A 23,828-nucleotide genomic window follows, 5' to 3' on the forward strand; every position below is an offset into this window, starting at 1 on the left:
TCCCTTAACTTTCCAGAACTATTACATAGTTCAATGCATATCAAATTGAACTTATTAAAATAGCCCACAACTATTTTCCTCTAGGATATAAGACTCTGGTGACATTATGTGTGTGTGTGTGTGTGTGTGTGTGTGTGTGTGTGTGTGTGTGTGTGTGTGTGTGGTTTTTTACTCTTCCTTTCTCCACAGTGGCAGATTGATAGAAAACTCAATGAAACAGATGATAGTAAAAAGTAACAAGTATCAGGTATTATGTTGTGAGATTCCCTGAAAGGTTGTGTATACCAGGGTGAATCTGTTGTAGTTGTTTTTATGCATGTATACACATGTGGTCATGTCTGAGCAGTTGATAAATAACTCACTTAACTCACAGTGACTTTCTGCCTCCTTCACTTTTGTTTGGGAGTAAAGGATATGCCACCTTTCCTAGATAATATTTTGCCCCTTTATCCTTGACAACTAAGTATATATCGAAAAAAAATTACCTAATAGTGTGAAAAAGGAAAGAATTTGTTTTGAAACACTTGTTAGGGTGAGTGGTAATTTATGAATTATTTTTAAGCTAAATTTTTTTCATTTAACTGAGGCTCTAGAATTAGTAAAATGAGGTGATGGAGAAATGGTTCAGTGAGTAGCGTACTTGTTGTACAAGTGTGAGGAGCTGAGTCCCTAGTACCCATGAAAAATTGGGCAATCCAGCATATATATATGTGCTGTAAAATGTATACTTACAACACTAATGATATGAAAGGCAAAAGCAGGTAGACCCCAACTCAGGCTAGCAAAAACAAGTATCTCCAGGTTAAGTAACAGACATTGTTTCAAAAAATAAGGTGGAGACCGATCAATAAAAATACTTCAAATTATCATATGAACTTTACAAGTGCATGTATGTGAATATATTACACATGTGTGTGCATATATGTAAGCACGTGTGTGTGTGTGTGTGTGTGTGTGTGTGTGAGAGAGAGAGAGAGAAAGAGAGACAGAGACAGAGACAGAGAGAGACAGAGACAGAGACAGAGACAGAGACAGAGACAGACAGAGAGAGAATTGGAGACTGAATAATCTCCCTCATCTACAAGAATGCTTCTAATGACTTGCTGTTCTCTCTTACAGGACATGAGTGTCAATTGCTCTCTGTGGCAGGAGAACAGCTTGTCTGTCAAACGCTTTGCATTTGCCAAGTTCTCTGAGGTCCCTGGAGAATGCTTCCTCCTGTTCACCCTCATCCTCCTCATGTTCTTAGTGTCCCTGAAAGGAAATGCACTCATAGCCCTTGCTATATGCACCAGTCCATCCCTGCATTCCCCCATGTACTTCTTCCTAGCCAACTTGTCTCTCCTGGAGATGGGCTACACTTGCTCTGTCATACCCAAGATGCTGCAAAGCCTTGTGACTGAGGTGCGGGGGATCTCTCGGGAGGGTTGCGCCACACAGATGTTTTTCTTCATATTCTTTGGTATAACCGAGTGCTGCCTGTTGGCAGCCATGGCCTTTGACCGCTACATGGCCATATGTGCCCCACTACACTATGCAACCCGAATGAGTCGTGGTGTATGTGCTCATTTGGCAATAGTTTCATGGGGAATGGGATGCATAGTGGGGTTGGGACAGACCAATTTTATTTTCTCCTTGGACTTCTGTGGACCATGTGAGATAGACCACTTCTTCTGTGACCTTCCACCTCTCCTGGCACTTGCCTGTGGAGATACATCCCAAAATGAGGCTGCAATCTTTGTCGCAGCAGTCCTCTGCATATTCAGCCCATTTTTACTGATTATTTCTTCCTATGTCAGAATTCTGGTTGCAGTGCTGGTGATGCCTTCACGTGAGGGACGCCATAAAGCTCTCTCCACCTGTTCCTCCCACCTACTTGTAGTTACACTCTTCTATGGCTCAACATCTGCCACCTACTTGAGGCCCAAGTCTAGCCACTCACCAGGAGTGGACAAACTCTTGGCCCTCTTCTATACAGCAGTGACATCCATGCTGAACCCCATCATCTACAGTTTACGGAACAAGGAAGTAAAAGCAGCACTGAGAAGAACTCTGGGACTGGGAGATGTTCTGACAATGAATAGGTAGGTGACTGACTATCCTGGAGAGATACTCTCTGGAAAGGGTACACAGTCTGTCAAAGTAAATGAACAAAAACTGATGTGCTCTTCTGGGCTGGATTATAAGTATCTTAAATAGCCATTGTAGTAGAAGCTTTGGTGTCTTTAAAAACTCAGTTATATTATGTAAACGTGCTTTTGGTTACTGCCATGTGTGAGATACGGAGCTGATTCAGATGGCTGACAGCAGTAAACTATTTGCCTTGTGCAGCCTCTGAGAGGGACTCTTTGCCAGCTGCAGATAGTTTGTTTCTGAGAACTCTAGAGAGAGAATACATGCCAGAACCAGGAGAAAGGCAGGGGGCTCCAAGAAAGACGAAGACTCATGGTGCCCCCCACTGTTGCCTCTGGTTGGTGTTGTTTCAGTTTTATGAGAAGTTGGAGATATTTTGAAATGAAGGTTGGACTTGTCATGGGAACCATATACCTAAACAGGAAGTAGTAAAGAGACCTATGCTGCCCCTTTCCCCTCTAATCTTCTTTTTCTCCTACCTAGTGTTGGGGGTTTAAAAGATATTAGGGTGGATAAGGGTTGGAAGGGAGGTAGAGGTATAAGAAACCCAAATAAAATAGGTAAAATAAAGATGCCTACAAACCATCATTTTGTTTTTAAAGTATTCTCTTTACTCAGCACTCTTTTTAATTGCAAATAATATAAAAATACATTTGCTACTAAATATTGTATGTTAGTCCAATACTTAAATATTTTAAACTAGACAGAGTTTAAGTCACCTGGTGACATCTAAGAATCCTTGAAACCCACTGTCCAGCTCCTGATATACCCCTGGCTTCTGCCCTCTATACAGGCTCTTACAACATGGCACTTGATTTCTTAATAACTCTATGAAGCAAAGTCTTTCCTCTTGCTAAAGTCTTTAAATTCTTCAGATGTAATTATAGGCACATGACCTAGAATTAAAAAGTTCTTTTGTGGATTTTGTTTACAAAACATGTAAACATTGCAACAAAGCAAACTGTCAACCTTTGAAACTATATGTACAAACTATTAAAGAAAAAGTATGAGAAATAATTGTCAATATTTTCTATGATGTAAAGTTTCAAAGGAAATATTAGTGGCATTACAGGAAAAGAAACAAAAGTAAACTAAAATTCATTGTTATGTTTGTAAGATTTTTCTAAAATTTATAAATTTATGTATGTGTAGATAAATTTTGACAACCATTTAGAGATCCTTCAGCAAATTACTTCTAAGTGATGTCATGTATCTTCCTCAGCACGTGTAAATGCACTGCACTGAACTGTAACAGCTAGTTCTCAGGGCAGTGGTGTGTTAGCCTTTGCTCTGTGTACCATTAGATCAGTCCGTATTCCAGGCTTTGGGCACCCAGGGCCTAGAATTGGTGGCACAGGAATAGCTATCCCCATATGATTCCCCTAGGTGGGTAAAGGAACATTATAATCTCAGATAAACACACATATAAATATGTTTATGGTATATATAAGTATTGAAAAGATCAAGAGACAAGGATGAAATGTCAGAATATGTGTGGTGTGGGACCAGTCAGCATTCCACCTGAGTTTTCTGTCTGTGTGAAGTGGGTATATAAGTCATGAAAGACTAACGCAAAAGGTCAGCTAGTGAAAGGTGATTGAGTTCTTGTCATTCACTAAGAAAATAAACCAGAGCTCCTTTATCAAAGATAAAACAAAAGACCCTGGGTTTCACAAAGCACATGCAGTCCTCTGAAAAACACACCAGAGCCAACACAAAGGAGCTTTCAATGGTCAAAAACTGAGCCAATTTGAGCAGCAAAATAATTAATGGTAGAAACTGTTATAATCCACAAAATTAAATGAGTAACTTGAGTCTAGTGCACAATGAAATTCCAATTAAGTGTGCAGAAAGTTTGGAGGAAATAAAAAATTACACTAAAATTGCAAGTAGTAACTGTTGCAGGCCTGATTCACCAAAGCCAAAGCAGAAGGGCTGTAGGCGTCCACTCTTCAGACGTGTTGTTCTGACCTGCTTACAGGCAGTAGTAACCACTGATGCAGAAGTGTGGGGGAAATTCACTTAGGTACTAAAACCAATGCCTAAAGTTTTGAAGAGACAGAATATTTTTATACTCTCTAAGTATTTCTCATATGACTTCCATTAGTTTAAAAGCAAATACAAAAGGAAAATGTTTTAAAACAATTTCCTTGCTTCTTAATCAAGTGATTAAGGTACGATGCATGCTCACTAATGCTGAACTGAGCTAAGCAAAACAGGAAGCACTCTTGTAGTATTTGTGCTAAATATGGGCAACTTGAACCAAAAGGAGAGAAATTACTAGACAAAACCAAATTCAGAGACATCCTAGAAAAATATGTGATGATGTCACTTTGCTTGTGGGGTCACAGAAGATAAAAATATTAATAAGCTATCACAGACTAGACTTACTTAATCCTGGAATGTACTAGAAATTTTGTTGTAGTTACAACTAGGTCTATGTATCACGGAGCTTGTAGTATTGTACTTTTTTCAATTTTTCTGATCTTGAGAATTAGTAATATGGATTACAGAATATAAATTTCAGAATTTTGGGTAAAACATAAAATATCAGTTCTGTTTCCTATAAATTAAATCTGACTTTTCTGTACAGTTTGATTAATTCCTTCTTTTAAAAAAATCAAGCTGTGGGAGGGGACAAGATGGCATAGCACAGTATGTACCATGTCTAGAGGGCAGAGAAGCAGAGGCTGGGAAATGGACTTAAGGGAACCGGTTTAGAAGGCACAAACTTTGAGCACCCTGTGCGCCTCCAAATACATGAGAAAGCCAGAGCCACTGGGGAACAGAGGGTCTGTGGTGGCAGCAGATGGCGGCAGCTCAGCACAGCTACTATCCAAAACAGCCATCGAGAGTTCTCAGACTGAACAATTGGGAAGGTTCAGAAGAAGCCTCTCCCCACCCCATCATATGGCTCCACTTCCCCTGGGTTTGAGAGTCACAAACCCTGAGCACCCTGCACTCCTCCAATACTGGAAAGAGTGTAGATCCTCAGGGGAACAGCGATTCAGAGGCTCAACAATACCCTGACTGAACCGGATGCTGACCCAAACCACAGTCTTGGGGACTTCTCAGACTAAGCAAGTGGGGAAGATAAGAATAAGGCCTCCACCACTCCCATCCCTCTCCCTGGTTGGGAACCACAAACTCCAAGCACACTGCATCATTCTGAGTACTGGAGCAGCATAGACCCCTGCAGAACAAATATCAACACAGTGGAAGAAACAGCAGTCTGGGATCCAAGCCACTGCCCTACTCTGTGGCTGATTCCTCTGAGAAGAACAAGTAGCCAGAGGAACCCTAAGACATGGAGTGGGAGAGTGGGCCCTTCCCTGAGGACAAGGGAGTGAGTGAGCCAGCCCTGCCCTGATGGCATGGGGGTAGGGAGCGGGCACTGCCCTGGGACGTGGGAAGTTATGAGGGAGCCAGCCCTGCCCTGATGACACAGGAGCAGGAGAGCAGGCCCTGCCCTGAGGACATGGGAGCAGGAGAGCAGGCCCTGCCATGATGACACTGGAGCAGGAGAGCAGGGATGTAGTGGTGTATGCCTTTAGTCCCAGCACTTGGAAGGCAGAGCAGGCAGATTTCTAAGTTTGAGGCCAACCTGGTCTATACAGTGAGTTCTAGGACCACCAGGGATACACAGAGAAACTCTGTCTCAAAAAATAACAAACAAACAAAAAAATCAACAAACATAGTAAAATGGCACCCTTGAGTAATTATAAAACATGCTTACTGCCTGAAAATATGTCACATTCAAGTCTTAATTTGGCCATGAGTTTGCAAACTTAAACATTGATAGTGCAGACATCAAAGAAATGCCTTCAAATGATCTTCAAAAATGAACCATCCTCCAGCTACCAGCTTATCAAAACTAGAAGAATCTCTTGTTTCCCAACATGCCATTGCATGTTATAAATAAGAAAGTTAAACACAAGACCCTTACCAAGAAAATTCATATGACTATGAGAGATATAAAGCATTCTAAAAGCAAAAATCTTTGTTAAAACACATAGAAAAATGATCAGGCAAAACAAAAACCATATAGAAATGTGCCTGGGTTAATCAGAAGAAAGACAGTGGGAAAGAGCCTGAGCTGCTGGAGTGTATTCTGCATAAATTTATGGAGTACTTCCTGCAAAAGGAAACTTGTAAAAATAACAACAACAACAACAACAAACTAACCAGAAGCTACAGTATTTATAAATGTTAAACAAATATGTGGAAAATATGTTTTTCAGCTTTATGTGAGTATGATAATGTTTATTAATTTGTATATTTATTGAGTTTTTGAGATGAATAGATTTTTAAGTGATTTAAGTGATCACTTTATGTATTAGATTGTCCTAATGTATCAATAAAATGTTCATTTGAATGTGACTATGACTAAACATTAATATAAATCAAATTAGGTCAACCAAGAAGTGCCATTCTTTTTTCATTTTTTGTTTAATGCATATGAGGATTTTGCATGCATATATATCTGTGCACCATATGCATGCCTAGTGCCTGGGAGGCTGGAAGAGGGTGTCAGATTCCTCGAGACTGAAGTTACAGATAGTTGTGAACTGTCACATGGAAGCTGTGAATTGGTCCCCGATCCTCAGGAAGAGCAGCAGTGGTCTTAATCACTGAGACATTTTTCCATCTCCAGGAAATGCCATTTTTATATAGTGCCTAAGCTAATCTGTCTTCTGCATAGACCACTTTTCTTTTCTAGTGTGATAATTTAATTTAAAATACCCACACAACTGCTTCTTACCTTCAGGTAGAGTTAGTTATCTGTACTTAAGCCATCTTTATGTATTTACCTCTGCTAAAAACATTTCTAAATCAGTATTTAAGTTGAGGACAACAGCTATTTCAGACTCCCATGGAATACATCAGGGGGTTATTTGTTACCTTAGCTCTGCTTTCCTTTCTTTATCCTGAAAGAAGACTTGTCTCTTTTGCAGCCTCCTCTATGAGTGAGACTGACTGATCAGAAAATGCCTGAGTGTATATGACCCAGAAGCCCCTGATAAAAAAAGAGTAAGGATAAATATCTCAAATAAGACACTTAGTGAAGATTTTCTAGTAGATCCCAACACTTAAAATAAACTTCAAAGAGAAAACCCTCTTCCTAGTGTACTTCCACAGACAGGCTCATAGTAGCTGTAGGAAGCAATCTCAGGTGATTATAAATTTCTGCCCCTATAATCAAAACTGTCTTCATGAAGTTGAAGATTTATTTCTCTGACAAGAAAATCAGTTTGTCCCCTGACATAAACCATGCTTTATGAATGTGAACAAATATACACATGTCAGCTTTAATTTCTTCATAGAATTTTAAGAAGAACTTGAAAAGAGATTATATATCATTCCAGAAAGGAAATAACATAATTTCCACAGCATCAAGAGGTTGTTAAATTTATCTGCCTACTTTTATTTAGGAATTTTGGCTGTAATGAAAAAGAAAATATATAGTTATATAATGTCTAACAATCTCCAAAGCCTGAAATATTGTAAGAGACTGTCTTATTTCTCCTTAACTTGGATCTCTGGTCATCAACCTTTTTATTGCCAACCAAATTTTTTGTTTCTTTTACTTGTTTGTTTGTTTTAGTTTATCAAAACAGGGTTTTTTTTTGTATAGGCTTGGCTGTCCTGGACTTACTTTGTAGACCAGGTTAGCCTTGAACTTACAGAGATCCACTTGCCTCTGCCTCCCAAGTGCTCAGATTACAGGCATGCGCCACCTCCCTGGCTTTATTGCCCATGTAAAATTTCTGTTTCTTGAGGAGTAGATCATAAGATTAACTGAGGGTGTCACTACTGCTAAAAAGGTAAGAAAGATTCTGTCCTTGCACATATTTGCTCTTGGGACATGCATCTTGCATGTAAACAGAAGCATCAGATGGGACCCACTGCTACCAAATGCTTTTTTCCTCACATCCATGAACTTTATATTCAGTACACTATTAACAACAAAAGCAATAAACTGATCCCCTTGATAAATCACTGTCTATAAGAAAGTAAATGCTGAGACTTGTCTAGGGGTGTTGTGTCTATGCAAGTAATTTCCACCATGGCAGACTCATCACACATAAAAATCATCTACCCTGTGGTGGCTGCACAGAGGTAGTTGGAAAACCAAAGTGGTCTGAATTATGGGCACCTTAAAACCACAAGTCTAGGCCACAACAGCCATCCTCCGGTAAAACTTTGGGTGCATGAGAACCATTTATAGAGCAGGGACTAGCAGACAGCACTGACAGGGTCATAACTCATCAGTATCAGCACACATTCTGTGGAGCCAGTCACTGCAATGTAGAAATGGATCACCCAGCATAGCTGATTGTCTTCTTTGAGTCCTTGAAATTCTAGACCATCTAGAACCACACTTGTCATGTAACAGGCCTAGAAGGAGAAATTTGAATGGAAGAAGCACATAGGTGTGCGGACATTGGAATTAAAAAATAACACATATATGCAGGCTACTTTTTTCTTAACAAATACATTTTATTATGAACTTATTAACTGAGCATACGTCCCTTATAACCCAACTAACTGAAACAGTAGGAAAAGAGGATTAAAGAATAACAAAACCATAAGGATATCAGTTCTGAATAATGAGTCTCCTGGCGTACTCAGCAGGATTTTTTTCTGCTGGAACCTGGAGTAACCAGAACCAAGAACCTCAGCCAGAGCCTGGAGCCCCGAAGCCTTCCCTCGAGTGGTTCTCTCTAGGAGCATCTCAAAGTGGAGCGATGAACAGTCTAAAACTATCCCAAGTCTCCAAAGACCCCACTTCCAGTTCTGGGCTCATTTATATACCTCCTCCCAGAGTCTGTTCACGGGATCTTTTCATCTGGCAACAATCAAGCTCCCTCACGAGGTGGTTTGTCTTCTAGTGGATTAACCTCACCTGTTCTAACAAGACTGTTCTGATCCCAAACTTGGGATCTTAACAAAAGCAGGTTTATCTCTTCTTCACGTATATGATCATTGTGTTTTCTGTCAGTGTAACAGTGTCAGTGACAGAGGTGGCCAGAAGAGAGCTGAGTGGCCTGAAGCTGGCAGAGAAGCCCGGTAAGCTGAAACATGCTGGGATGCGAAAATTGGACCCTGTCCTTGTTTCTGTGAGTCATATTTCTTAATAATTCTGATTTTATTAATGTAAGAAGAAATTTAGATAGTATAATCAAAGAGAACAGTCTGGATAAACTGTTTTAACAGTAGGCTTAAAGGAGAACAACAAAATATAGATGTAAAATAATACAAAACATTTAATGACCCACTACATGAAATAAAAGGTATATGCAAACTGTGAACACAGCAAAGTCAAAGTGTTTAAGTTAGATTCATGTGAAGATATGATTGGTAGGGATTGCACTGAAGCTGTAGATGCTTTTAGTAGAGTGGCTATTTTCAGAACAGCAGCCACACCAACTCATGGACATGGAAGGTCTTTCCATCTGCTGGGGGTGTCTTCAGTTTTGTTCTTCAGCATCTTAAAATTTTCATTGATAAATCATTCGCTTTTTTATACTTACTGCAAGATATTTTTTAAAACTATTGTGAATTAGGAATATCTATGAATAGTCAATGCTTCTTATTGGTTACAGAATATATGTAATTTAGGACTATATGCCGTTCTTCATATGACACGAATGAAGATTTGCAGATGTCTTTCTTCTGCTCATGCAAAGATCAGAGAACTACCCTTAGTTGTTATGTGCACCTTGCACACTTCATACACTTATAATTTTAGTATGGTATAATGCTTGTGAGAAATTATATGTTTTCAGAACAAAAGAACCAGACTTTGAAGCTGGATCAGACCTGACAGGATTCATTCCTCTCAGCACGCTGGACACTGACATCCTGCACCCTTCATGTTCCAGCACCAAGTGCTTCAGCTGTTGTCCTCCATCAGAACCCTACAGCTTTGAAGAATGCTTCTGTACCCAATTGGTTCAGCATTTCAGACTGTCACACACAGGACTTTTATTAATCCTAGAAGTTCTCAACATTTAGAAACTTGACCACAAATGCTATTCCTGGCTTGCTTAACCATTCCCCCCAAATTATTTTGGCCCCTACAAAGGTATTATTTTCCCAAATCAGCTGGAAGAAACCTTAAGAGAACAATGCCTGTATCCCTTGAGAGAGATCAGGTAGGTTTTTAGATGCTTTCTTGGGCTTTAGGTGTGTATTTTCACTGGGAGTTGGTTATAAGTTACTATTGGTCTTACCCGGAGAGAAAATGAGGTTGGACTCAGGGATGTCTCTTTGTTCCTTTATCATTCTTTCTTGGGTTTGGAGATGGGGAATGAAAAGAGAGAAGAGGGAATGTGGTGACGCATGGGGAAGATAAGATAAGAAGTGGATTGCTGTTAAGGCCTTAACTGTGCACACAATGTTGGTTTTAATTCATTGGTATAGAAATTTATATGTTGATGCAAAATAATTTTAATTTCAAATATTGGTTTAGAATTCAAATTTAAGTTTGTTTTTCACTCACATTACACATATCTCTATTGTGAGTTATTCCACCCATACCACTCAAGTAGAATACAAGGTTTACCTCCAATATTTTGAAAATGATATTTCAGGCTGTTTAAGATAAGTCAGACAAGTTAGCTGTCAATTGATCAAATTGTGGTCATTTCAATTACTACTTTATTTATACTACAAGAATATACATCTTAGATGTAACAGATAGATGTAATTCTGTAGACAGATAAGGTAAAATAATTAAGTTCTTCAAAAATTTAGAGTCCTATAGAATATGGCATTTAAAGATGTTTATATTGTTTTGATGATTCTTTAACAAGACAGGAAAACTTCTGGCAACACCCAGCCTTCCTCAAAGAGCATAATAAGCTTCAAAGAACCTCTTTATGGAGATGACATCAAATGTGACAAATCAGCAACTGTGCAAAATGTCCTCATTTCTACCACAGAAAGAATGCTGCCTAAAAAAAGGGCAATCTTAGGTGCAGGCAGAGTCGATGGCTAAACTCTGCCAAGACAGGGTAAGCAATTCCTCAATAGTTCCTGACTCACAAATATGTCTGTCAGATATATTGTGCCAGAAGGCTGAAGATGTTGCTCCAATGTTTTAGATAGCTATGAATGACTGTTCAGGCAGCAAATTGCCTCTGTTATTTTTTCCTCTTATTAAATTAGGAAGCTGCTAACCTGCACTTCCTGTTTACTCAGGTCATTAATTTTTGTCATTCTCAAGTCCTTGATGGGGTTGAAGATCAAGTAGTTGAGTGTCATAATTGAGCCTAATTATTTGGGGATTGAGATGTCTTGAGGTTTAGATAGATGTTTTAAGTTGATAGAGATGAGATATGTTAGATACTGAGTTACATTCAGAATTTTAGACTTGCCAAGACAGAAAAATGTTTTCTTCAAGGCTGTCAAATACAAACAGCCAAAACACTATGAATGTAACATGAATGTAATTCTTTTGCTGTACATAGTTTTTTAAGTGGGTGTAATAATATAGATAATATAGACATATATGTAAAAAATTAATAAAAATACTTTGACATATATCATTGATGACCTTCATTTGCCTTATTGACCTTAATAAGATTTCAAGTACTATGTTATTCATGGTTTTAGAAGAAATGCTTAAGTGTTTCTTCTGTTTAGTTTTTTGTTTGTTTGTTTAGGTTTAAGTTAAATATGAAAAGCTATCGGTAACTGACAGTTTCTTGGAGTAAGAATATTTAGTTTTCTTTAGGGATATGGGTTCTTGTAGGCAAAACATCATGCAGTGGATGCTGACATGCAGCAGCACTAACTGGATTAAATGGGTTTTAAAAACATAAGGACAGAAACTTATGTAAGTACAGACATGGGGGTAGATATGGGAGGAGTTGAAGGAAACAATAAAATCAAAATATACTGTATAAAATCTCAAGGAATTAATTAATAAATACATAACCAGATAGTTTAGTTTTACAATTAAGCTTAGTTGTTTAGGGATTAAGATGTTTTTAGGTCTAGATAGATGTTTTAAGTTGGTAGAGATGAGATATGATAGATATTGATTTACATTCAGGATTTTAGATGCACCAAGATAGGATTGATATTTTCCTCAAGGCTGCCAAATCGAATACACTATGAATGTACCATTTATATAACTCCTGGTTGTTTCATGATTCTTCTTGCTGTTTACTATATATATGTGTATATATATAAATGTATAAATAAATAAATAAATAAATGAAAAAAGAATGTATTTAAAAACATATTAAATATGTACCAGGCTATCTGATGATGTTATATATTGTGTGATAACTGTGAAGAAGCAGTGATCTGAAAACAAAATTATGACTACAGGCATAGATTATGTGAGATGTAATATATATATATATATATATCCAAGAGTTTGAGACATATCTAAGAAAAGGGCTTTAGTAGAAGGTACATTAACAGTAATCATAACTTTAAACAGAATGAAAATATGAATATATCAATCTCAATAGTTTTTTAGTATGTAATTAATTACTGGAGGTGGATGAAGTAATAACATTGAGGAAATGTAAATGAGTCACTGGTTTGCCTGGCAAATATTCCTCTCCAGAAAAGTCTGATTTATAGTTCTCAATAAGCTAGTTATTCTACAGATTTTAACATAAATACATGAATTCAGCCAATGAAACAATCAATGCTCTTTTAAAATAATATATATTGAATACATATAGTTTAAACTACTGATTGGCAAAGATTAAGAAACATAATTGTGAAAATATACTTTCAAAATTTTAATTTTAGGATGACCCATTGGCTGTAGCTGGTTTATTATCTGTTGTAAATAATCATCCCCTAGCCCAAAGAACCTTATCAAGAAAATTGTGTAATTGTCCTTCAAATATCTAAGTTAGAATGCAAATTCTTTCCCAAGTCTCAGTCTATCCTAGGTGGACTCAGTTTTGCAATGGTTGTCTTTGGCAAGAAGATGTGCCTTATTTTCATTGGTACCCATGGAAATATTCATATGTCTGATAGAAATATGCCAAGAAGACAAGTTATGAGATCTAGACAATAGTCTTCCTTTTAGACTTGTATGGGAAGTTGCTGCTGACCAGGCAGTCACATTGCTTAGTGGTCATTAGGTGGAAAGGTAACACAGAACTGCCCACCCAGCACCCTGATACTCCAGCATTGACAAAGGCTTTAGATGTCTAAGCAGGTTCCTGGTGTAAAATATGACTGTACAGTGGGAAGATATGTAAGCTACTGAAGGAAAGACAGTAGGCAATGGTGCTTTTTTACTTATTTTACTCATATTCTCACATCTGCTTTCCTTGTCCACTTAATGTATCCTTGAATCACTCACACTTTCCAAAGAGTCTTCACAGTGAAACTCCTTCCTCGGTATTCACATCTGTTTTAATAAAGTTGGGACGAGTTGATTTTGGCTGCTAAATAAAGAAGGTAATAAATTTTACATGACTAATAATAAATCACTGTGTTGTGTATTTTAAAAATACTCTATTCATTATAAAGAGAAACCAGCTGTATATTTCCTCTGTTTTTAAACAAACTTCCTTTTACTTTTCTTAGGTCATGAGAAAGAATTACCAACCTTCCAAAAGAAATCCATCCAGGTTTGGGGAAGATGGTTAGCTGCTTATATATGACTATGTCATCACACGTGCGCACGTGCACACACACACACACGCATGCACACACAAATATGCACACACACACGCATGCACACACATATGTACGTACACACACACACACACACACCAGAGGGTGAGATTTTGTTGTAAATACCTCAATAATCAGAGATTAATTACAATCTCAAGGAGAGAGTCTGTATTCCTACCAAATGTGGTATTTAAAGCATCAAAACTATTTCATGATTTCCTCAAGTTTCTTTAAAGTTATAGATACTTATTTAGGTACTTAGTACTAAAACTGTATTTTGTATACCTATTTACAAATTTACATATATCTATACATACACATATAAAAGACCTGGTCTTAAAAGCATTGTAGACGTGGCTATTGTGTCACATGTGCATCAGTAGGTGGCAGAGAGGAGAGAGACTATGTCTACACTCAGTGTTCTGACCTATGAACATATGAATGATTAGTAGCCTATCATTCCCTGAAAAAGAAGAGCCCGAGACAACCACTAGACTGGTGCCATGGGGCCCAGGCAGGGAGCTAGCCTGAGACGACCACAAGTCTGGCACCTCAAAAGCCTGGGGTGGGGGGAAGACCATGCTCGAGAGGACCTGTGCCAGGTGCCATAGTTAATGAGCAGGGCATAGCACTCCTCACACCACTCCTGAACTGACCTTGGACATTCAGAAACCCCTGTTACCACTAAAAGGAGAATGTGAGTGTTGGAGAAATTAAAGAGAAACAGAAAGATGTGGGTACAATGAAGAGAGGCAGACCTTGAGACTTAAGGGTGGTGAGGAACAGCCTGATGTGAGTAGCTGGTGATGTGACCTGGGACGTGGTGGGGTCCTGGCCTGTGCTGCCACCATTGATCATATCTGGGTCCCTGTTCCTACTGCAGCAGGGGTCTGTTACCACCAAAGGCCAGGTAGAGGTCCCTGGTCTGGGTTGCTGTGCCAGGACATGTTGAGTATGAGGGCTGTGCAGAACTAGCCCTACCCCTCACCTGGACACTGTGAGAGAGCTGGCCCTGAATGTATGAAAGCACTGTCTCTGCACCTCACCTGCTGCAGCACTTGGGAGACTAGGTTCTGCACTTCACCTGGGCAGCACAGAAGAGCTGACCCTAGTGGTAGGGGCCTGGCCAAGCTAGCCCTGAGGAAGTATAGAAGAGCCACTATTGCACCAATAGGCGTACCTTTCCAGGCAAGTCATTATTGTAGTTCACAGAGTTTACAGGTAAGTAGGACTGTTCATATCTTTTCTCTCCTGAAAACTTGGCTAGCACCTTTTGAAATTATGATATCAGACCACTAGGGAGGAATTTTCTGTTTACTCAGTAGATTTCTCCAAGTCCTATGACAAAAGTGTGTTGTGTCTTGAGCAATAAGGTCTTACTTTCATCTTCTGATAGGCAACTAAGTGAAATGTCCTTAGCTTGTATTGTTTTTAAGAGACTATTAACAAACTATTTAAGTGGGTACTCCAGACATGGGACTAGGTTTCTTGTTTGACAGTCTCCGGAAGGAGCAGTACTTGACTGTATTTATAAATATACACACGCACACAAAACAACAAGCAAACAAACTTGCTTAATGCAAATTTGTAAGTTGAGTTTAGATAATACTAACCCTCTAACTAGACAAGTCTCCTAGGAGAGGGATGGGAACACCAGCCCACCCACAAAAACTTCAACTCAAAATTCACCCTGCCTACAAGACGTGTAGGGATAAAGATAGAGCAGATAGAGCAGAGACTGGGGGAAGTTCCAACCAATGTCTGGCCTATCCAAGATTCTCCCCATGGGAGAGAACCAACCCCTGAAACTATTAACAATACTCTTCTATGCTTGCATATAGGAGCCTAGTTTTCCTCTGAGAAGACTCAGCAGAGCCTCAAAACAGATGGTGAAACTTACAGCCAAACATTGGGTGATGCTTAGGGAGCCTTGTGGAAAAAGTGGGTGAAGGAGAAAAGGACCTGGTCGTGACAGGAGATTCATAAGCACACCAACAGAGCCGACTAACCAGGGCCCAGAAGGGCCTGCTGAAACTGAAACATCAACCAAGGAACTTGTGTGGACTGGACCTAGGCTCCCTACAAAGATGTAGCCCATGGCAGTTCAGACTTCATGTGGGTCCTCGATGTGGGGGCTTTTTCTGACATGGACTCTTTTACCAGCTTTATTACTTTCTCTTGGCAGAACTGCCTTGACAGGCCACAAGCAAAGAGGACATTCTCAGTTCTGATAAGACTTGATGAGCTGGGGTGGATGGAAAAAGAGAGCTCCCCTTTTCTGAGGAATAGAGGAAGAGGGAAGGGGGGAAAAGGGAGGGAGGGTGGAACTGGGATGTGAGGAGGGATGAGGCTATGTCCAGGATGTAAAGTGAATATAAATAAATTAATTAATTAAAAGTGACCTTGGGTACTGAAATATGACTTGAGAAACATCCAAAATTAAGCATACTGACTTGTCTTTTGAATCAAGAGCAATAATTAAATAAGTGGTTTATAGAAAGGACATAGGTTATCTAAGAATTCTCCTATATCATTTATAACATGATATCAGAAAATTTCATAAATGTATTTGAGGAAAACCTGACAAAATGTTTTCACCTGAACTAGAATAAACTATTGGTGTTGGGTGAAGTAAGTGTGAACCTAAGCTTTCATTTTCCTGATACTAAGAGCTGACTACCTGAAAATTAGCTGTTATTTCAGTATATGCAACACTACCACTCATAGCTACACATTGGAGAGCTCACTTTAATATTTTTCTTTCAATTTAACTTACATATTAATTTTATTTTTTGTACATAAGAAACATTTATTTTTTCCTTTCTCTCTTTTTTAAAATTTATACATTTATTCACTTTATATCCCCATCATGGCCCTGTCCCTCCTCTCCTCCAAGTTCCACCCTTCCACTCCTTTTCCGAGATCCCCCCTCCTCTTGTCCTCAGAAAAGGGAAGCTCTCCTTCAACCCACCTCAACACATCAAGTCTCAACAGGACTGAGCTCCTCCTTGTCCACTGAGGCCAGGCAAGGCAGCCTGGTTAGGGCAAAGTGATTGAAAGCAGGCAACAGGGTCCATGTCATATAGAGCATCTGATCAACTTAATATGAGATCAAACTGCTCATCAGTTGCACATGTATAGGGGCCTAGGTCCAGGCCATGCATGCTTTTTGGTTTGTGCTTTGGACTCTGTAAGCCCCCATGGTTCTGTATTGGTTGGCTCTGTTGGCCTTCTTGCAGGGTTTTTGCCCCCTTCTCCTTCCCTTCCACTCTTCCACAGGACTCCCTGAGCTCTGCCTAATGCTTAACTGTAAGTCTCAGCATCTGATTCAGTCAGATGCTGGGTGGGGCCTCTCAGAGAACAGTTAAGTTAGGCTCCTGTCTGTAAACATAGCCGAGCATCATTAATGGTGTCAGGGATTAGACCTCTCTGATGGAGAGGGTCTCAGACTGGGCCAGGCATTGGTTGGTCATTTGCTCAGTCTTCATGTTCATCTATGCTTTTATTGTAGGTAGGGTAAATTTTGGTTCAAAGGTTTTGTAGGTGGACTGGTGTTCCCCTCACACTACCATAGGTTGTGCCAGGCTAGAATGTGGCCTCTTCAGTCCTGTGTCCTCCGCTGTTAGGAGGCTCAGTTAGAGACATCCCATATCCTTGCTGTAGCCTACTCTGTCCCAGGTCTCCAGGTTGTGTCAGTGATGCCACTGCCTTTGGTTTCCCTTTTCTCTCCAGACCCTCAAGCCTCCCCTGCCCTCCCCCCACATCTGATCTCCCCTCATTTCCCTCCACAAACCCTCTCCTGTCCAGTTCCCTCTCTACTTCCTCTTTCACTGTCTATTCTACTTCCCCATCTGAGTGAAATTCGAGGAGGGCCTCCCCTGGGAACTTCTTGCTACTTAACTTATTTGGATCCATGATTTGTAGTATGGCTATCCTGTAATGTATGCCTAAGATCTGCTTATAAGTGAGTACATACCATGTGTGTCTTTCTAGGTCTAGGTTACCTCACTCAGGATGATCACTTCTAATTCCATCCAGGCTGCAAATTTAATGTTTTTTGTTTTGATTTTAATAGCTGAGTAGTATTCCATTCTGTAAATGTACCATATTTTCTTTATCCTTTCCTCAGTTGAGGGACATCTAGATTGCTTCCATTTTCTAGCTATTATGAGTAAAGCTGCTATGAACATAATTGAGCAAATGTCCTTGTTGTGTGGTGGGGCATCTTTTGGGTGTATCTCCAGAAGTAGTATAGTTGGGTCTTGAGACAGTTCTATTTCCAATTTTCTGAAAAAGCACACAATTGATTTCCAAAGTGGCTGTGCAAGTTTGCACTCCCACCAGCAATGAAGGTGTGTTTCCCTTGCTCCACGTCTTCACCAGCATGTGCTGTCACTTGAATTTTTGATCTTAGCCATTCTGACAGGTGTAAGATAGAATTTTAGAGTCATTTTGATTTGCATTTTCCTGATGACTCAGATATTGAGCATTTCTTTAAGTGCTTCTTGGCCATTCAAGATTCCTCTCTTGAGAATCATGTTTAATTCTGGACCCCATTTTAATTGGATTATCTCTAAAGGTATCTCCACCCCTGACCTCAAACTACTACAGAGAAATATTAATAAAAGTTCCATGGTATTGGCATAAAAACATACAAGTTGGTCAATGGAATCAAACTGAAGACCATACACCTATGGACACCTGATTTTTTTCTAAAAAAGCCAGACATACACAATAGAAAAAAGAAAGCATCTTCAACAAATGGTGCTGGTCTAACTGGATGTCAACATTTAGAAAAATGCAAATAGATCCATATTTATCACCCTGCGCAAAACTCACATCCAAGTGGATCAAGGACCTTCACATAAAACCAGGAACACTAAATGTATTAGAAGAGAGAGTGGGGAAGAGTCTTGAACTCATTGGCACAGCAGACAACTTCGTGAACAGAACACCAATAGCTTAGGCTCTAAGATTGACAATTAATAAATGGAGCCCTATGAAACTGAAAAGCTTCTGTAAGGTGAAGGACATTGTCAACAAAACAAAACAGCAGTTTACAGATTGGCAAAAGATCTTCACCAACCCTAAATATGACAAAGGGATAATATCCAAAGTATATAAAGAACTCAAGAAATTAAATACATATTAATTTTCAACCATAAAAGCCATCACAAATGTTAGAGGAAAAAGAACACAAGGAATATTAATTAATTTGACTTGTCTGACTTTGTCCTACTATATCAGTTTATATCTCCACAAATTTCACTTTATCCTATGTGATCATTAAGGGACACCTGCTAGTCTCTGTTACTGAAAAAGAAAAAGAAAAACATTTTTACCAGCTATCGCCCTTCTACACTCTCCTTCTATGTTTTCAAAGCTAAAACTTAGTTTCCTAAAAAATAAATTTAGGATTGTCTAGAGACACTAAATTCTCCTCATGACCTCATTGAAAAAGACAAGCTAGTCAACTAACTTGGTCATCAGGGGAGTATAAATGAAAATTTAAGCATGATGCCCTTTGCATACTATCAAAATAGTGAAATTAAAAAGGCAGAATACTAAGTATGATGCAGATGCTGGGCATCTACCTGCAGAGTGTCAATGTGATGTGTAATAGAGGTTACACTAGTTCCCATAGATTTATCAACTCTAGATACATGCATAATTTGTGACAGCAATACTATGCCAAAAGCTACTACCAAAATACTCAAAGTTTTATTTGCTCAAAAATACATGCAAAAATATCCAGAACAGTATTCTTTATTAAAGACAAAATTCAGAAACACAAAATAGCCATTAGCCTCATAGTAGATAAATAGTTTATGTCATATTAAGACAGCAATACCAAATGTGGGATGGAGGTTGTACTCTGCTGCTAACATGGGCCAAAATGAATGATTCTCAGAAAGATGGTGTTAAATTAATGGTGGCAGAGATAAACATAACAATATCCAATTTTGTTTGTACTTGGTTAAATTCATAGCAATAGCTACACAGGGCCTGGTAAAATGTTTGCAAATGTTCTAGAGTAGATATGAAGAAAAGATGTAATAATACAAAATTTAGTTATGGTCAAATAAATTTGAAATTATCTGCAGGATAAACACATACACACATATGCTAAATAAATTATTGATAGATATTTAGCATGAAGATAACTGAAATTTATACTACTCTATATAGGTGGGTTATGAAGACAAACGTTATTAGCTTCAGCGTTTTTCCTTGTATTTACATAACTTTTACAGATCAGAGAATCAACAGAACCTCCCTCTGAATGGCCTTCTGGGAAAGTTCAGCTTTGGATGCAGTGTAGCATGAGGTTAATTGCCATAATGGGAGACCTGTGCCCCTGGAGCATTTCCAGCACAGTGGCCTGTACCTTTGCACAATGTTTCCTGATTTGCTGGTCTTCAGAGAATTACAGACTCAAATAGTAGCCCCTACAGCAGCACAGGGCAGAGACACTGATTGTCATTCAAGGCAATAACACTGAGCACTGAGGCTCAGGCTTCATCTATTCTCCATGTGAAAGAGTGAGCAGCATTATCTTCTGTCACTGGTTTTCTACCACATGACTTGGCTTGTGTCTATACCTGTGTGTGATTCTTAGCAATACTTGGGCTTGAGAAAAACAATTCTTCTAAAAACCAAAGATGGGCATATTCTAAAAAATAGAGATTGAGCTCATGGCCATTAGCGTGTTTTGTCACACTCTCAGGAGGACGCCTGTGTTTCTGAGTGCCTGCGGAGTGGTGTAGGATGCTTCCTTTGACCAAGTGGGTATGATGCGATGAGCAGGAGTAGACTAGAAGTGGTGCCTGCCCTCAGTCCATTCCTTCGATGGCAACAAAGTGAGAAAACGATGCCCATCTATTATGCTTCTTTGGGTGCATATCTTTGTAGCTGCAAGTGCATGTATTAGGATTCGGAATATATATTCTACGTATGTTATGATTATTATAAGATAATGCAATATATGTGTGTACATATTATGTCTATTCACATATAGAGCAATGTCTACGTGTATATGTCTAGATGTGTGCATATTATTAGTAAATATGTGTGTCTATGCACACACAAGATGGTGTGCTTCTTAGGGGTCCCTTCACATTCTGTTTTTATCACCGTGTTGCCCTCTTCCTACTTTCCAGTCATCACTCAGGTAATTCAAATTGATCTTTGTCCCTGCCTGTCTGGGTCCCTTATCTGACCCTCTCCCGCTTAATTTTCACTGAGTTCTGTCATCGTTTTACATGACAAATGAAAATTGTTAATAGTTAAGAATTACTTCAAATTGGTTACATACGCAATTAGATTTTTTTCAAGAAATAAAACAAATACAGGATATGAAATTGCAATTAAGGAATAATTTTAAGGCCTGAGAGATTGTACTGATACCAGGTACCAACTGCGTTACACATGGGCATAGCAGTTTACAGTCTTTGAGCACAAAAGGAAGCAGTCACTCCACCTTAGATGCTTGTATTTGTAAATATTTCAAGTTTCTTAAAGTTGTTTCTTTAATCTTCTCGAGGAAAAATTAATGATGATTAGGTACACAATGAAGCAGCCTCTTTTATCTGCCTGAAGAGCCCAGTTATACAGGCAATTATGCCCTACAGTCAGAGTCAGTCACCTTCTTAATCAACACATAAAACCATAAAGCCAGTAGCTCCACCCACCACCACACAGCTGAGGAGGGAGCTGTGTAAATGCACTGCCTAATCCAGTTCTCCGCTGGCTGGTAGCTGGTAGGCTGGATGCACTAATGATTCCCATAGGAAATATGCTTCTGAACTCATGTATGCATAAATTTGAAAATCTTGATATGTTGATACAGTTTTATCAATACAAAAATGTTTGGAATATTACATCAAAAGTAGCCTTTGTAATTTCCAGAACCCGTTGTTCATATTTTTTTTTAACAAACTAAAAAAATGCTTAGTTTAAGAGTTGCAGTTGAAGAAACTAAAAATTTTTATGATGATTAATATTTTACTAAACATCAAAGACACTAAACTTTTTATTTAATTTCGATGAGGTATTGCTAATTATAAATGAATAAAATATATTTATTCCTTAGAAGTGTTTTCTTCTGTGACAAACTGTATTTCAGCTTCTAATAGCTACTATTCAGGCAAAGACTTTGATTCTATAGTGCCTCTTTGTGCCTCATAAAGACTCATATCCTTCCTGTAACAAAATCTACTTTAGCTTCTACAGGACCCTGCACCATAAGTCACTGTGAATTTTTTTAAGTGTCGGTAGTTTTAATTATTTTTATGGACATTGATATTGTGACCTTCTCATAATTGGTAATATTCTTTCTTGTCTACACCAGGTGCCAGGGATGATTAACAGCAGTGTCAAAAGTGGCTTCATTCTGGTCGGTTTCTCCGACCAGCCCCAGCTGGAAAGAACACTCTTTATAGTTGTTTTAATTTTCTATCTTCTCACTCTAGTGGGAAATACAATAATTATTCTGATCTCTTTAATAGATCCTAAACTCAAAACCCCTATGTACTTTTTTCTTACTCACCTGTCGTTCGTTGACATCTGTTTCACCACCAGTATTGTACCCCAGCTGCTGTGGAACCTGAAAGGACCAGCCAAGACTATCACAGCTGCCGGCTGTGCAGTGCAGCTCTACGTCTCTCTGACTCTAGGCTCTACTGAGTGCATTCTCCTGGCAGTAATGGCTTTTGATCGTTATGCTGCTGTCTGCAAACCTCTCCACTATGTAGCCGTGATGAATCCACAGCTCTGCCGGGCTCTAGCAGGAATCTCGTGGCTCAGTGGACTAGGAAATGCTCTCATCCAGGGAACGGTCACTCTTTGGCTCCCCCGTTGTGGCCACATGTGGCTCCACCATTTCTTCTGTGAGGTCCCCTCCATGATCAAGCTTGCCTGTGTGGACATTCACGCCAATGAGGTCCAGCTCTTTGTGGCCTCGTTGGTCTTGCTGCTCTTACCCTTAGCGTTGATACTGACATCTTATGGACAGATAGCCAAGGCAGTTATAAGAATCAAGTCATCCCAGGCATGGCGCAGAGCCCTGGGCACATGTGGATCCCACTTGATGGTGGTGTCCCTCTTCTACGGGAGCATCACAGCCATCTACATCCAGCCGAACAGTTCATATGCCCACACCCACGGAAAGTTCATTTCTCTCTTCTACACTGTCATGACTCCAACACTTAACCCTCTCATCTACACACTGAGGAATAAGGAGGTGAAAGGGGCTCTGGGACGTCTCTTTAATGGAGACTCTGGAGTGTGCAAGTGAAGCAGAGCACGTGGTGAAAGCGTTTTTATGACTAGAGGATCCTGAACATTTAATCCTGCACTGGCATCTTCTTGGCCTAAGAGTCTCATTATAAGCTTTACCAGGGTAACATCGCACATGGTCTTGGGTCTCTCTTCTCAGTATCTTCCCAGGATGCTTTGGGGCCCAGGAGAGGCAACATTTCCTCTACATCCCTGGAAGTCCATGACTCTTCTCTTTCTTGCCCTCTCCTCATTCTCCCTTCCTTTCTTTTTTTCTCCTTCACGTATGAACTCACAAACATTACCATAATGCCCCACAGCAAGTCCCTCCCCAGGAATATTCTAATAATCCTAGAAAGCAGCTTTCCCCACTTTTACAGCAACCCCCCACCATCAATATTTCAGAGAGCAGTGGAAGAGTTAAACTACAGACTTGTGATTTTAGCTCCACTACTCCTTCCTTGAGCTTGTACAACTTTTAGTCAAATCTTCATATCCACATTGAGTTATGACAAAAAGTAATGTTCATCATTATGATAATGATGTACTAAAGAATAAACAAATAGAAAGTTTTCAAACTTGTATTTTTATAAATATAATGTTGTTGATTATCTTCAATTAAATAAACTAATATTTCTTCCCCAGTTTTAATTGTAAATCACTTGCATCCATGTGTGAATGGGAAAAAAATAAAATTGCTTGAAAATATGACCAAAATGAGGTAGCCTTTTTTTACTTTTTTCTTTGTAAAAATTTTA

At 39.1% G+C, this 23,828-nt stretch overlaps 2 protein-coding genes across 2 annotated transcripts; both read left to right on the forward strand.

The window, feature by feature from the left end:
- Positions 1-1,095: 1,095 nt before the first annotated feature.
- Positions 1,096-2,088, forward strand: LOC311604421 (olfactory receptor 10C1-like; the record flags this gene model as incomplete). The annotated part of the gene is made up of 1 exon (XM_084794331.1): positions 1,096-2,088. The coding sequence occupies one exon, from the start codon at positions 1,096-1,098 to the stop codon at positions 2,086-2,088; it is 993 nt and encodes a 330-aa protein (XP_084650457.1).
- Positions 2,089-10,234: 8,146 nt separating this feature from the next.
- On the forward strand, positions 10,235-23,564 carry LOC311604440 (olfactory receptor 2G3-like). The gene is made up of 2 exons (XM_084794380.1): positions 10,235-10,292; positions 22,145-23,564. The coding sequence occupies exons 1-2, from the start codon at positions 10,266-10,268 to the stop codon at positions 23,087-23,089; spliced, it is 972 nt and encodes a 323-aa protein (XP_084650506.1). The 5' UTR covers positions 10,235-10,265; the 3' UTR covers positions 23,090-23,564.
- Positions 23,565-23,828: the final 264 nt, after the last annotated feature.

This window comes from Acomys minous (assembly GCF_964271855.1).
Source record: "Acomys minous genome assembly, chromosome: 1".
NCBI classification, from domain to species: Eukaryota; Metazoa; Chordata; class Mammalia; order Rodentia; family Muridae; genus Acomys; species Acomys minous.